At 42.8% G+C, this 14,155-nt stretch overlaps 1 protein-coding gene across 1 annotated transcript in view; it reads right to left on the minus strand.

Moving 5' to 3' along the window:
* The window catches only part of CNTNAP5 (contactin associated protein family member 5), an 832,800-nt gene that overhangs the window by 453,452 nt on the left and 365,193 nt on the right, over positions 1-14,155 (minus strand). The window contains exon 4 of the mRNA XM_031651151.1: positions 13,740-13,887. Within this exon, the coding sequence (XP_031507011.1) occupies positions 13,740-13,887 (148 nt within the window). The remainder of the gene's footprint in view (positions 1-13,739; positions 13,888-14,155) is intronic.

Here is a 14,155-nt window from a genome sequence, read left to right on the forward strand (position 1 = left end):
TCTACATTCCATTCCCTCCAATGTCTGGCTAGTCTAGTGACTTCACTAAGGATACAAATGTTGATGGCAAAGGGACATAGGTTATCTCTAAGAAAACACATCTTCATGTTGTCATAAGACCTAGAGAAAATGAAGCCAATCAATAGAACAAGTCTAACAGAGCTGGGTTTCAATTCTGGTTTTGCTCCTTACTACCTGGGGGCGGGGTTGGTTGAAGCAACTTTTTGGATTTCTCTGAACCTCCTCCTATCTGTATGATGGGGCTTACAGCAACCTACCTTCAAAGTCATTGTGAAAATTGCACAAGCTCAGACCTGAAAATACAAAAGCGTTCAATAAAAGAAAGTACTCGGTAGTGAAGATTTTCAAGCATGGCGTAAAGATGCCATCAAGAACTTGGTGTGAAAAATTCTGTTTGGGTTTGGGATTTGGTAGCCTTCACATCACACTGAGTAGGCGTGCATTCACGCCCTCATCATCATTGCCTGCTTTCCATTTTCTATGAATAGTTTCAGAACTGCTTCCTGGATTCCACTTTTGCTATCTTCACCTGACACATTTTTTATCTTTAAAAAGCATGAGAAACAACACACTTCACCATTGCTAAAGTACTTCAGTGAACTTCCTTTGCCCTGAGAATTAATTTCAGCCTCCAGGACCCCACATGATCCTGCTCTGCTCACCTCTCCCACCTCATCCTCTGTTCCTTTCTTCAACCCTCACACTGCTCCAGGCATGCTGTGATTTTAGTGTATGTGCATATGCATGTATGTGTGGGGCTGGGATAATGTGTGTGGAGCCCACATCACAAGCCCTGCAATTCTCTAAGTATTTTTTGCGCATGAATTCATGTAATAACATCAATTAACCTTTGAGGATAATACTGTTATTATTCCCACTTTACAAATAAGAAAAACACGGCACAAAGAGATGAAGAGGTACGTAATGCGCAAATGCCAGGGCCAGGACTCAGACATACCCTGTCTGACCCACTCATGCTGAGTCCACTGAGCTCTTTCCCAAGCGCTACTCACTCGGACCACGATGCTCAGCTCATCAGTCAGTTCCCACCTGGTCCTTTTTCTAAGGGGTCCTCCATCCCCGTTAGTCTCCCTCTAAGCACCTTGCCATTCTCTTCGTAATGCACCTCGCAATTGGATTAGATGCTCATCTGTTTTCTCAGTGGTTTATAGTCCAGTTGTCCAACACATCAGTGCATGCCATGAGGACAAGGGCCAGATGTACACTGTTTGCCACATTAATTCAGAGCCTCACACTGGACCCAGAAGGGTATGCCATTCAGAGCCACTTGTGAAATGAGCTGTGACCCATCAAGGTGCCTATGCCCAAGTGTGATGCTGCCCAACTGTCCCCTGAGTTCCTGCCACATCATCTATTTCACCGTTCAGAGCCAGCTGACCATCCACACTGGGAGAGTTAGTTTCTTCTGCAGGCCATGCTCAGTCACTGGAACTGTGATCCGCGTGTGACTCACACATGCTTATTGGTGCAGAGAGGATGCATGGCCTTTAGTGAGAACAGAACCAGCCTCGTGGGAGCGCGGGAGCGTTCCTCTGACCACCACCAGTACCTGATAAGGGCCACACTTTGCTGTTCTCAGAGATTTCAGCCAAACACTCTGCACCTCCGCAATATTAATTACATTGCACACAACAGGCTCCAGTCATTTCCCAGATACAGAAACAGGTTTTTAAAACTTTCAAAGAAGGATCAAAGGTTTCCCCAACTGAATACTTCATACTCCTTCCTAGACATTAGGAATACTCAACACTCCCAATTTCACTTGGAAAGCAGATTTAAAATGGTAATAATAAAGACCCACATGGTTATAAGGTTGCTGTTAATAAAAGATAAACTATTATATGCTGCTTTTTCCTCATGAGATAGTATCATAACCACTTTTTCTGGATATCTCTTTGGAACTTAATTTGCTGCATGGGGTCTGGTTATAGAAATCAAAATCTTTATTTGTGTTGTGCGAGCATCTTGGCAGATTCTCTTTTAAAAGGAAACAAAGAAAGTGTGTAGAAAGGAATAAAAAGGGTAGACATGGGCTTTTTCTAGCAAATGGGAAATAGGTGATCATTTCATATCTAGTTTTAAAGGTACCAAAAACATAAAACTGAATATATCTCCCATATTCTCTATCACAACTTCTCTAACACACTTGTGGAGATTTCTTTCTCTGAATCCATTCCCCAGGGGAAAAGGCACTAATTAGCACACATTACCTAATTTAATGTTCTTAGTGGCCCTGAAAGGTCCATATTTTTCCCCATTTGTGAAGTGGGAACAGCAAAGCTCAAAAACGTGTGCCTCACTCAACGGTACACACTAGGAAAGGAGTTGTTTGACACTGAAGCCAAAAAAAACAAACAAACAAAAAAAAAAACTGATCACTGATTTAAAGAAGGGAAGGATGATGTTAAATAAGAAGTTTTCTTTTCCTTAAATGTTGCTCTGAATTTCCCTGGGGTGCCTGCACTTCTTTTTTTTTTTTTTGAGATGGAGTCTTGCTCTGTCCCCCAGGCTGGAGTGCAGTGGCCGGATCTCAGCTCACTGCAAGCTCCTCCTCTCGGGTTAACGCCATTCTCCTGCCTCAGCCTCCCGAGTAGCTGGGACTACAGGCACCCGCCACTTCGCCCGGCTAGTTTTTTGTATTTTTTAGTAGAGACGGGGTTTCACCGTGTTAGCCAGGATGGTCTCAATCTCCTGACCTCATGATCCGCCCGTCTCGGCCTCCCAAAGTGCTGGGATTACAGGCTTGAGCCACCGCGCCCGGCTGGGGTCCCTGCACTTCTGCACTTGCTCCTTCACTTGCTCCCTTTCTGGGAGGGCAGGGAAACCACGTGGACACCTGGGAGGCTTCGTTATGGTGGAGGTACAATGCCTTCTCTATCCCCACCATCTTCCCGAAGCTCAAACCCTCTATCCTTTTTTATTTTTGTGGTTTTCCTTCACTCATGCATTCTTGTATTCAAGCTCTGCAGAGGTCCTGGCTCTCAAGGGCTAAGCTGGAGAGAGCAAGCACACAATTCTACATCTACATCCAATGGAAGGAGGTGAGCACTGTGTGCTGAGGGAGCACTGGACTCTCTCCAGGGAGTGGCAGAGGGCCAGGAGGGTGTCCAGGCAGGATCAATGTTTCTCCAGAATCCTGAGGCATAAGGGGCAGTCAGGCTGGTGAGGTGGGGGGTGGAGTGAGAATAGGAGAATAGAAGGAGGGAGTGGCAGTGGGAAGGGCAGTCCCACCAGAAGGAAGGGGTTGCAAGTTCAAGGCAAGGAGGAGAGAGAGAGAAAGTGCAGGGTCCCATCTAGGATCTATCAGGAGTCAGACTTGCTGAAGGGAAGCGCACCCTGTGGACCAGCAGCGCTGAGGTAACCAAGGAGGTTTTTAGACATACGGAATGTAGGAACTCACTGTAGACCTAAGGAATGAAAAACTGGGTGTCAGAACCAGCAAGTGGTGTGTTAAGGAGCCCTCTCAGGGGCAGCTGCTCTTGATGAGGTTTGAGGAGCTCTGTGCTCAACTGTAGGGTGCCAAGGGCAGCGGGGAGTCAACAGGTCACAACTAGAGTCGGGAGTCTCATGGTGGAGGCTCAAATTAAAAATAAAATACTATGGGTTTGGCCGGGCATGGTGGCTTATGCCTGTAATCTCAACATGTTGGGAGGTCAAGACGGGCGGATCACTTGAGGTCAGGAGTTTGAAACCAGCCTGGCCAGCACTGTGAAACCCCGTCTCTACTAAAAACACAAAAATGAGCTGGGCGTGGTTGTGGGCACGTGTAATCGCAGCTACTCTGGAGGCTGAGGCAGGAAAATTGCTGGAACCCGGGAAGCGGAGGTTGGAGTGAGCCAAGATTGCGTCACTGCACTCCAGCCTGGGCGACAGAGGGAGACTCTGTCTCCAAAAACAAAATAATAAAGTAAAATAAAATAATATGAGTTTCAATGTGACCCTGATATCAATGGAGAAATAACTACAAAAGCATATAGAGTAGGGAAAATGCATGATTGCTTTTTGGGTTTTTAGAAAGACCTCTTTGTGTTTTAGAAAATGCATCAGATTACTTGCATGGTCAGCCTGCATTCTAATCCTGACCACCTACCCCCATTACCCAATTTTGCTGTGCCTTGCCAAACCAGTAAAAACCTAATGTGGTCCTTGTGAAATTTTTTCCTTCACATTAATACCTGATATCTGTACCTCAGAGTTCTCTATTTTATCTACCATGCCAGTGACCCAGAACACAGCTGTTAGATACTTACTTCCCGGAGTGGACAATTTCTTCCCCTTTTCTTCAGAATCGATTTTTGGGATCCCATTATTACAAACTCAATTCAATTCAGTTCAATGCATGGTTTGTTAAGATGAGGATACATTGGCAGCCTTCTCTAGAATATGAAGGATAGGCCGCTCATGCTCCAGAGTCCTTAGAATGAAGGCAGGCCCTACAGTGCACAGCCTCTTCTTTTGGGTCAAGACAGAGCCAGCATGCGCTCCCCCTTCCTGGAGTACTGAGAATGCCAGCACTGGCCGACTTCCCACCGGGCCCATAATTGCTGACCTGGCTGTCACAGCTTGCTTTCTGAGAAAGACAGAGTTCCGGAGGCATATGCTGGCACATTTGATGGATGTTGGTAGCTTGTCAACAAACCAGCTAAAAAAAGGGCTTCACTGAATAACAGATTCCAAGCTTGAATCCCCAAGTGGGCCAGCTGGGCTCCTGTGTGGGCCAGGGACGAGGAGTCAGCTTCCTCATGGGCCAGAAAGCCAAAGCTCAACATTGACAGGAGAAGCTATGGATTCACCCCGACAATCAGTCCCACTTGGCATCTTCGGTCGTTCACAGTAAACATGATTTTCAATACAATTACATTTTGAAGCTTATGTCATGATATGTTATATAAGAAAAATGATGATTATTCAGACCATACTCTTGCACTGAAGACTCGAGGGCTTTGGCCAGCAATCCACAAACCACCAAGGTTTCCACAGTCAGTTCAAATGTGCACAGATTCCTCCACCAATTCTGTGTCTTTGCCAGGCCTTATCAGTAACTCTGATCACCTCAGATGAACTAGGAAAACGATGAAAGTTTCCAAAGCTAACTGTGACAACTCCTAACACAGCTTTTCTTTCAAAATTTCTGACATTCCTATGCATGATAGCACATGAGAAACAGGATGAGTTTCAAGAAGGGAACATGAAAACAATCACAGTGCACAAAAAAATCAGAACTCTGAATTCCAGTCATAACCTCAGCAGAGATACATTCTAGCTCTGACAGTGAGACTCGCCTTCTCATAATGCTTAGGTTTTTTGTTTTGTTTTGTTTTGTTTTTAGATATTTCAGATGTGTGGGTGTCTTTTCGGGTGCACTTAAAATTTGTGGTTCAACTGGACTGTTGAATAACGACAACGATTACACAAAAATAATGTATTCATTTTAGGGAACTCCCATAGTAGATCTCATTTTATTTGTTACTCCTAAATTCATTGGCAGGTATTAAGCATATTCTGTATTCCTTCTGGTCACTGTTCTGAGCTCTGAGATGCAAAGATAACAAAGACATGAACCATGCCACCCAGGAACTCAAACACCCTAAAAGCGACATAGCAAATACATCACTGCGCTACTGTAAGATGTGGTACCAGGAAGCATTATGGTGGTCCCTACAATTTATTACCCTAATGAAGACTTGTGGGATTGAAAAGGGGAGCTATAAATAATGAAATGGGGTGACAAGCGTGGAATAGAACTAAGGAGCAAGCTGGGCCATCTGGTCACCCAAGTAAGAGGTGTGTGGTGGGCAGTGAGAAGATAGTGATCACTCCACTAAGATGTAGACAGGTTAGCAAAATGTTTCACTACGGGGATGAGGTTTCAGAAATTTTAGTCATAAGCTCACAGAAGGAAAGGAATGATCAACTCGTGTTGTGGTAGCAGCATCCTGCAATGACAAGCTGCTTCCTGACTTCTACCATCAACAGTGGTCTTAAGCTACAGTGTTGACACAATTGACCACTGAAAGGATGTTCATACAATGAGAGTCATTGAAATAGCAATGTCACAATTAGAGATGATAGTTATTATTTTTCTCCCTTGCAGTTTTTTTTAAAAAAAGATTTAGGATGGTTTTATGTTTAAGAGAAGGTGAACAGTCTTTGTTAACGATTCTACCTGGGCACAGACTAAGCCATTTAGTTCCAGGAGGCAGAGGGGAGTCATGGTCAATCACTCCAGTGACCACTTCAACAGGGAGTAAATGCAAAACAAATTGTAGGAGGCAAGGCTTTGGCATTTTTGTGGAAACCTACTGCTGCATAAAGTGGTTGATCCAACTACTAGGTCATTTTTCCCTTTTAAGGTTTCCTTTAAAATCACCGCCATTACCATATGGGTCACAGGAATCACAGCAATATCGTCAGTCAAATCACACACTGGGCAGCAGCAGGGCATTAATTCATCAGGAAACTGTGTTAGCTGTGTATTTTTTTTTCTCCTTTGCAAGCCTTACCAAAGACTTGGTTTCGTAAACCTCCATATTTATGAGCATTTGTTTATCTACCTTTTGTAGCTTCTGAAAATCTGTGAGTTCCTAAAGGGCAAGGATTGTCTTATTTATTTTTGTATCTCTGAAGCCTAGTAGAGGGAGCCTACTGGGTAATGTTTGTTGACTATTGAAGGAGCCTTCAGATCCTCAACCAGTCAGAAAAGTTTATAAAGAAGTCATTGATTTAAGATGGAAGATCACAGGGTCTTTTATTTAAGTGTTGTTATTCCATGTACGTGTGTACATTTGTCTCTTCACAGAAGAGATTTTTCAGCCATTCCTCTAGGAACGAAGAGAAAGAAAGGTAGGAAATTTCATTTAAATCGAATGAGGGAACTGCAATGAATCTGGCATCTTGGAGATTTTTCCAACTCTTACAAATGCTATGATTTACAAAGTGGGAATCAAAGATCATATTGGACTGCCAATGCCCCAGGTCTGACTGCTGCCATCCTGTCCCTTCCCACTTCGAGGGCTGACAGAGCTGTAAACAGTGCCTTCTGAAGTTCCCTGTGATAGGGCTGTATGGGCCTTAGCATGCCAGAGCTGAGATTTCCAACTCTGTGGCCTCTACCGTGTATGACAAATGACCCTAGGTGATGAGAACAGCAACAAAGAGGGCAGCTGAAGCTGGAATGACAAGATTATATACCTGGGGAAGGAGAATACAACTTCAGTTCTGAGGGTGATGAATTTTGGATGATACCACTTGCCAGTAATTAACCGAATAGGAGCAAGGTCTTGTGTGGAACGGAGGCGACCTGAAGTATAAAGTGATGTTTGTAATTCGTAATGAGACTGGGAAGCCTGACAGATCGTTATACTTTATCAGAATTTATAATGTTTTTTAAAGTTAATTAGCTTCCCATATTTAGAGAAATTCAAATGGAAGCCCCCAGACAGAACTTCAGGTAGCCTAGACTCCAGATGGCCTGAGGAAGGTGCTGAAATCCTTTGGGACCTGGTAGGTAAAAAAGCTGACCTTCCTTGGAGATACAGATGAGATGTGGTCCTGAATAATAATGGGAAAAAGAAACACAGAGAAGTTTGGCAAGCAGCCTAAACATCTGGTGAAGGCAGCAATGCTCATAACTAACACTTTTTGGGTGCTTACGTTAGGCAAAGCACTATTTCATACAATTACATGCGTGAAGCAACACTATTATTATTATTACCTTTATTTTCATAGAAAAGGAAGCTGGTGTCCACAGAAGACCCAAGATTGCCCAAGATTATCCAACTAGTTGGTGGTGAAGTCAAGTTTCTAGGTCTGGTGGTTTGAATTTAGAGCCCATATATTTAACATTATACTGACTTCTCAAGTTTTCAGATTTCATTTAAAATCCTTAGGATTAGCAATCACAGACATGGAAATGACAGTGCAGACTAAGAATGAAGTGATGTTTGAGATAACAACTTTAAATTCTGGTTCCTCACCATGCTCGCCTAGAACCAACAGCAACAAAATGCTTATACAAGCACTGGTGACCCTGCCCGGAGATCATGATCTAATCGAAGCGCAGTTAGAGCAGGTATGTTAAAAGCATATATGTCCCAAGGTGATTCTTATGTAGAACTAGGTCTGAGAACACAGGTAAGGGATAGAGGATTGGAAGCACGCTAGCCCAGAAGCTCTTGGCCTGGTCAACAGCTAAACTTTGTACCTGGAGCTGCCTATGCTCAGGAATCCTGGGTGGCTAACTTTGATTTTGGGAATAAAAAAATCATCTGAGTATTAGAAGGTTCATTAGGATGTATTCTCTCTAAAAGAATTTCAGGTTCCAACATTTGACAATGTTGACAATCCAGGGCATTGTGACTGTCTTGCCCCAGCCGAGGTTGGGAAGCCCAGGCGTTAGACAATCACACAGTTAACTGATGACATGTAATCACAAGAAAAGTGCTTCTGAGTACAAATACAAGACTGACAGAGTCCAGAAAAAGGTCTTATTTTTTGTGATGTTCCTAGAGCATTGCAAGATGTCTGGTATCTTTTTTGAGGCGGGTCTGCCGGCTCTATGCGCGCCAGGCTGGAATGGGGTGGCGGGATCTCCAGCTCACTGCAAGCTCCGCCTCGGGTTTTCGCCCATTCTCCTGCCTCTCCAGCCTCCCGGAGTAGCCAGCTGGGACTACAGGCGCCTGCCACCACCTAGCCCGGCTAGTTTTTGTATTTTTAGTGACAGGCGGGGTTTCACCGTGTTAGCCAGGATGGTCTCAGAATCTCTCCTGACCTTGTGATCCTTGATCTCGGCCTCCCAAAGTGCTGGGATTACAGGCTTGAGCCACCGCGCCCGGCCGATGTCTGGTATCTTAAAGGCTAAATAAATGGTATCTACTGAATGAATAAATTAGTGGAAGAAATATGTTAATTTTTCCAAACTGTAAAGGGTTAAGTCTGAAGAAACTATAGAGCTGTAAGAATTCTACCAATCTTTAGCAACATAAGCAACTAAACTTCTGAAAAAATTACTAAGCCCATAGAAACAAAAGTAGTTTCTTAGAAAGTACAACAGGTTTATTAAAACCAAGTAATTCTGGAAGAACCTGGTTGCCTAAGCTGAGAGAACGAGGCTGGATTGATAGATCTATATACCCATTCGACAAATACTGACTGACTTTTTGTGCCAATTAAGTGCTGGCTGTTAGTAGACAAGGTGCCTGATCTCATGGTACATTTTCCTGTGCAGGTACTAGAGTAGGCAAACAAGAAAGAAGTAAGCAAACCCAGCCAGTAAGATTCTGTTTTGTGGTGAACAACACAAAGTAAATGACAGCACATCACATATCCATGGGCATATAATAATGGGCTAATGGTGGGTGCACAAGAAGGAAGACAGGTAACTAGAGGAAGAGTCAGGGGGGACTTCTCTGAAGAGGTGACATTAAAATTAAGAATCACATTGGTAGAAGGAGTCAACCCTATAGATTCTGGGAACAATCGTTCAACAAGGACTTTTACTTGCCAGTAAGAAATCTCAATTTTATTTCACGTGAATCAAGAAGGGGAATGCTATGGTTTTACTCCTTCTTTATAAAGAACATTTTGTTGACTGTGTTAAAAATGGTTTTGGGGAGATTGTGGTGTGGAAACAGGAACTCCAGACAGAAGGTTACTTAACAACTCCAGGTAAGAACCGACAGAGGCTTCTACTCACAAAGGTGGGAGAAGTACATGGATTTAGGATGCATTTCGTAGGAAGTAACTGATAGAGTTACTGTTAGCTGTAGGTAAGCTGCATAAGACTTGAAGTAATAGAGAAGGAAGAACCAAGGCTCCTTCCCAGAGTTTTGCATAGGCAAGTTGATGGAGAGTGCTGCCGTTTACTGAGATGGGGAGGAGTGCTACGGAAGAGCAGGTTGCTGAGGGCACCACTAATCAAGGGTTCCATTCTGCTATATTCTATTTGATATATCTACTATACTTTAAGTGTAAATATCAAGTAGGCTGCTGCGTACATCATCTCTGAGGTCAAGTCATGAGATACAGATGTGGGGTGACCAGCATATAGACGTGTTTGAATTTACAAAACTCTATCAATTCAGCAAAGCATGGAGTGTAGATGGAAAAGTAGTAGAAGAACTGAGATAGCCAATTAGCAAGTGAGACAGGAGGAAAAGCGAAGTTTTAAAAATATGGACATAGCTTTTTGAATCAAATACTGCTGAGAGCTTGAGTGAATTCAGAAACATTAAGTGTCCACTGAGTTGGGCTTCTTGGAAATCACTGGTGATCTTCAGAAGAATAGTTTCTCTAGAGCATTCTGTATTATTTAGAGTTTCCCTAGAGAAACAGAACCAGTAGGATACTTATATATATTAAGAGACTAATTGCAAGGAATTAGCTTATACAACTGTGGGTCTGGTTAAACACGCCTGAAATACATATGGCGGGCCATCAAGAATGGGAAGCTGGAAACTCTCAGGAAGGATGTGAAACTTCAGTCCACAGGTGAATTTTCATCTTTCTCAGGGAAATTTCTGTTCTGCTCTTGAAGCATTTCAACTGACTGAATTAGATCCATTCAGATTACCTAGGATAATCTCCTTTACTTAAAGTCAAATGATTGTAGACACCAAGTATATAACAGCAGTAATTATGTCAGTGTTTGGTTGGATAACAGGGGACTATAACTAGGCCAAGTCGACATGTTAAACTGCCCACCAAATGTCTCAATGTTGATTGGAATCAGTTGCAGTGTGAAGGGAGGTGAGCAGGTGGGGAGAGCAACTAAAGAGAAGTTGAGAGGAGAGAGGAGGAAAAGGAGAGGTAGTTGCTAAAGAGGGTCATGGGTTTTGTTGTTTTGTTTGGTGGTGCTTACAATAAGATTTTATGTTTATAGAAACAATCAAGTCAGACTTGGGTGCGGTGGCTCACCCCTGTAATCCCAGCACTTTGGGAGGCCAAGCTGGGTGTACCATAAGGTCAGGAGTTCGAGACCAGCCTGGCCAACGTGGTGAAACTCCATCTCTCCTAAAGATACAAAAAATAGCCAGACATGGTGATGCACGCCTGTAATCCCAGCTACTTAGGAGGCTGAGGCAGGAGAATTACTTGAACTTGGGAGGTGGAGGTTGCAGTGAGCTGGATCATGCCACTGCACTCCAGCCTGGGCAACAGAGTGAGGCTCCATGAAAGAAAGAGAAAGAAAAAGAAAGAAAGAAAGAAAGAGAGAGAGAGAGAGACAAAGAAAGAAAGAAAGAAAAAGAAAGAAAGAAAGAAAGACAGAAAGAAAGAAAGAAAGAAAGGAAGGAAGGAAGGAAGGAAGGAAGAAAAGAAGGAAGGAAGAAAGGAAGGAAGGAAGGAGAAAAAGAAAGGAAGGAAAGAGAAAGAAAGGAAGGAAGAAACGAAACAATTCAGTCAAATAAAAAATATGATAATGCTGGCCGGGCGCGGTGGCTCAAGCCTGTAATCCCAGCACTTTGGGAGGCCGAGACGGGCGGATCACGAGGTCAGGAGATCGAGACCATCCTGGCTAACACAGTGAAACCCCGTCTCTACTAAAAATACAAAAACTTAGCCGGGTGAGGTGGCGGGCGCCTGTAGTCCCAGCTACTCGGGAGGCTGAGGCAGGAGAATGGCGTAAAAACCCGGGAGGCGGAGCTTGCAGTGAGCTGAGATCCGGCCACTGCACTCCAGCCTGGGTGACAGAGCGAGACTCCGAAAAAAAAAAAAAAAAAAAATGATAATGCTGAAAGGGAGAATTGGCTTCAGAAGGTATGCTAACCCATTAGCTTTAGATACAAACTGATAAATGTATTCTTTTTTAAAAATTATTTCCCCCAAATAAAAAAAAGTACCAAAGCATCAGCACTACTGACTGAAGATTATAGGGTTCCTGCTTGAGGCACATCATAGAGAAACACATTCTGCGTTCAACGACTCCCCAAGGTTGTTAACTTCCCATTACTGGCGAGGTTGACCTGAAGGCAGTTTATCCCATCGTAGGACTCACTAGATCTGGAGCCTACATGGAGAGAGGTAGACTCTGTTATCACAAAGTCGAGAATTCTTCCCTCGGCTTAGAACTGGGCTTTAGCAGACCTCTGAACCTTCTTATACCATAGAAAAGGTACGTGTTATCGTTATTATTTTTCTGAGTAGAGTGTTCCTTGTCAGATTCTCAAAGGGGTCCATCACCAGAAGATGCTAAACATGCTGCTCAAAGACATCTTTCAAGCCTGCAGCCTGTGATTTAACTCGATGCTGTGACTCTTTCTGTGCAAGCAGACAGTGTGGGTGAACAATGAGCATGAAAAAGAAGTACAACTGAATGGACTGAGAAAAACCAAAAGGATAAGGACATGTTAAAGAGTAATAAGATTCTTAGATCAAAATAGATGGCTGGTATAATAATATTCACAAACTTTTAATTGTAGCATAAAAGCTTCATACTACATTTAAAAATAACCTCCCAGCAGTGACAAATTGTTATCAAAGAGGAGGTAACAAGAGAATCTTGATGCCCCAGAGATCCCAGGATAGGACACATATACCCTTGTAGGTGTTCTGTGCTTTCTCATACAAAGTTTGAAGTGGAAGGCAATTCCTCCTGGGCCTACTGGTTTGTTGATGCATCTGTTCTAAACTACATTCTTTCTGAAAGTGTTTGTTCAAGATAAATACAGTCATTTTTACCAGTAAATTCCCTGTGTGCAGGGCTTTATTTTTAGCAAACACTCTATGTCCATAGTTGACTTGGAGAATTTGTAAACATTCAGCTTTTTGGGTCTCCGTTTTCAGAAATTATAATCCAGTATGTATGGGATGGGGCGAGGGAAATGCATTTTCTAGGCAACACTCCTGTTGATTCTGATACAGGCATTCAGTTGATCTCACTATGGAAAACAGTACAAACATGTCACTCATTAGGCACTACTACAGCCCAAAACAGGAATCTACTGAACTAGTTTGGATGAAAGTATTAGTGATCAAATGTGTTTATGCATTAGGAGTCATTGGATTTTATCATATAAGCAGAATATGTCACTGCTTATGGCAGAAAAACAATTTATTATTATGCAATTTTAGGTTTCAGTATAAAGCCTGCAGGAAAGAATCATGGGGATAGGAACCTTCCCTGAATAACTTTAACCTTATTCTAAAGTGATCACTAGTTCTACCCATGTTTATAATCTGCTTCGTGTCCAAGATAGAGCTCTAATTTCAAATTTAGTACAAACAATTCACAGATGAATGGATGAAGGAGATCATTTCAAGGAGAAAGCATTTTGTGAATTACATTTATTGTTCTTTCTCCTCTTCTTCTAGAACAAGTCAAGAACGTGAATGCTTTTCTTTCATAGCTCCGCGAAAGCAGGGCAGAGAAAACTTTATAATACCTTATGCCACTTTTGGGCAAGGACTAAACTTAATTTTGTTTAACTACAAAGGACAAATGGTTGCTTGATTCCCCAAGAGTTCTTAATTTTGAATGTTTCATTGAGCCTTTATTACACTATCACAACTAAGTCCCTTCAGCCCTAAGTAGAACGTTTTTTCTACTTTGGGGTTAAATCGAACATTTTAAAATATGCATATGAAAGTCTAGAAACAACTTTAAAATAAGATGATTGTCAGTCTCAATGTAGATAAACTGATATTACGTAGGCAATGCCACTCACACTCAGCAATGGTAAAGGGTACATGTGAGTACTTACTATAGGAACATCCGTAGACCTCGACTCTCATGCCAATCTTCCCACTGGGATTCCATTCCAGGGGCACAAAGCGAACAAATCGGGCCCTCACTGAGTGCAGTAGCTTGTGGTGCACCACACTGTCAGCATTCATGTTTCCTGCAAAGGTCTGCAGAGAAGAAAGGAGAGCCAGTGAGGTCTGTGTTATCACCAAATTTCAGTGGAAAACTATATTTGTTACTTCACAAACTCATACTGAGAACATACCTAATTTCTCACATATTTCAAATGAAATATGGGTTGGGTGAAAATCCTGCATCATGTTTTTTTGTTTGTTTGTTTGTTTGTTTTCAGAAATACTTCACATTATTCTTTATGAAATCCCTTTTAGGCCAGGTACGGTGGCTCATGCCTGTAATCCCAGCACTTTAGGAGGC

This window comes from Papio anubis, chromosome 10 (genome assembly GCF_008728515.1).
Source record: "Papio anubis isolate 15944 chromosome 10, Panubis1.0, whole genome shotgun sequence".
Taxonomy (NCBI): Eukaryota; Metazoa; Chordata; class Mammalia; order Primates; family Cercopithecidae; genus Papio; species Papio anubis.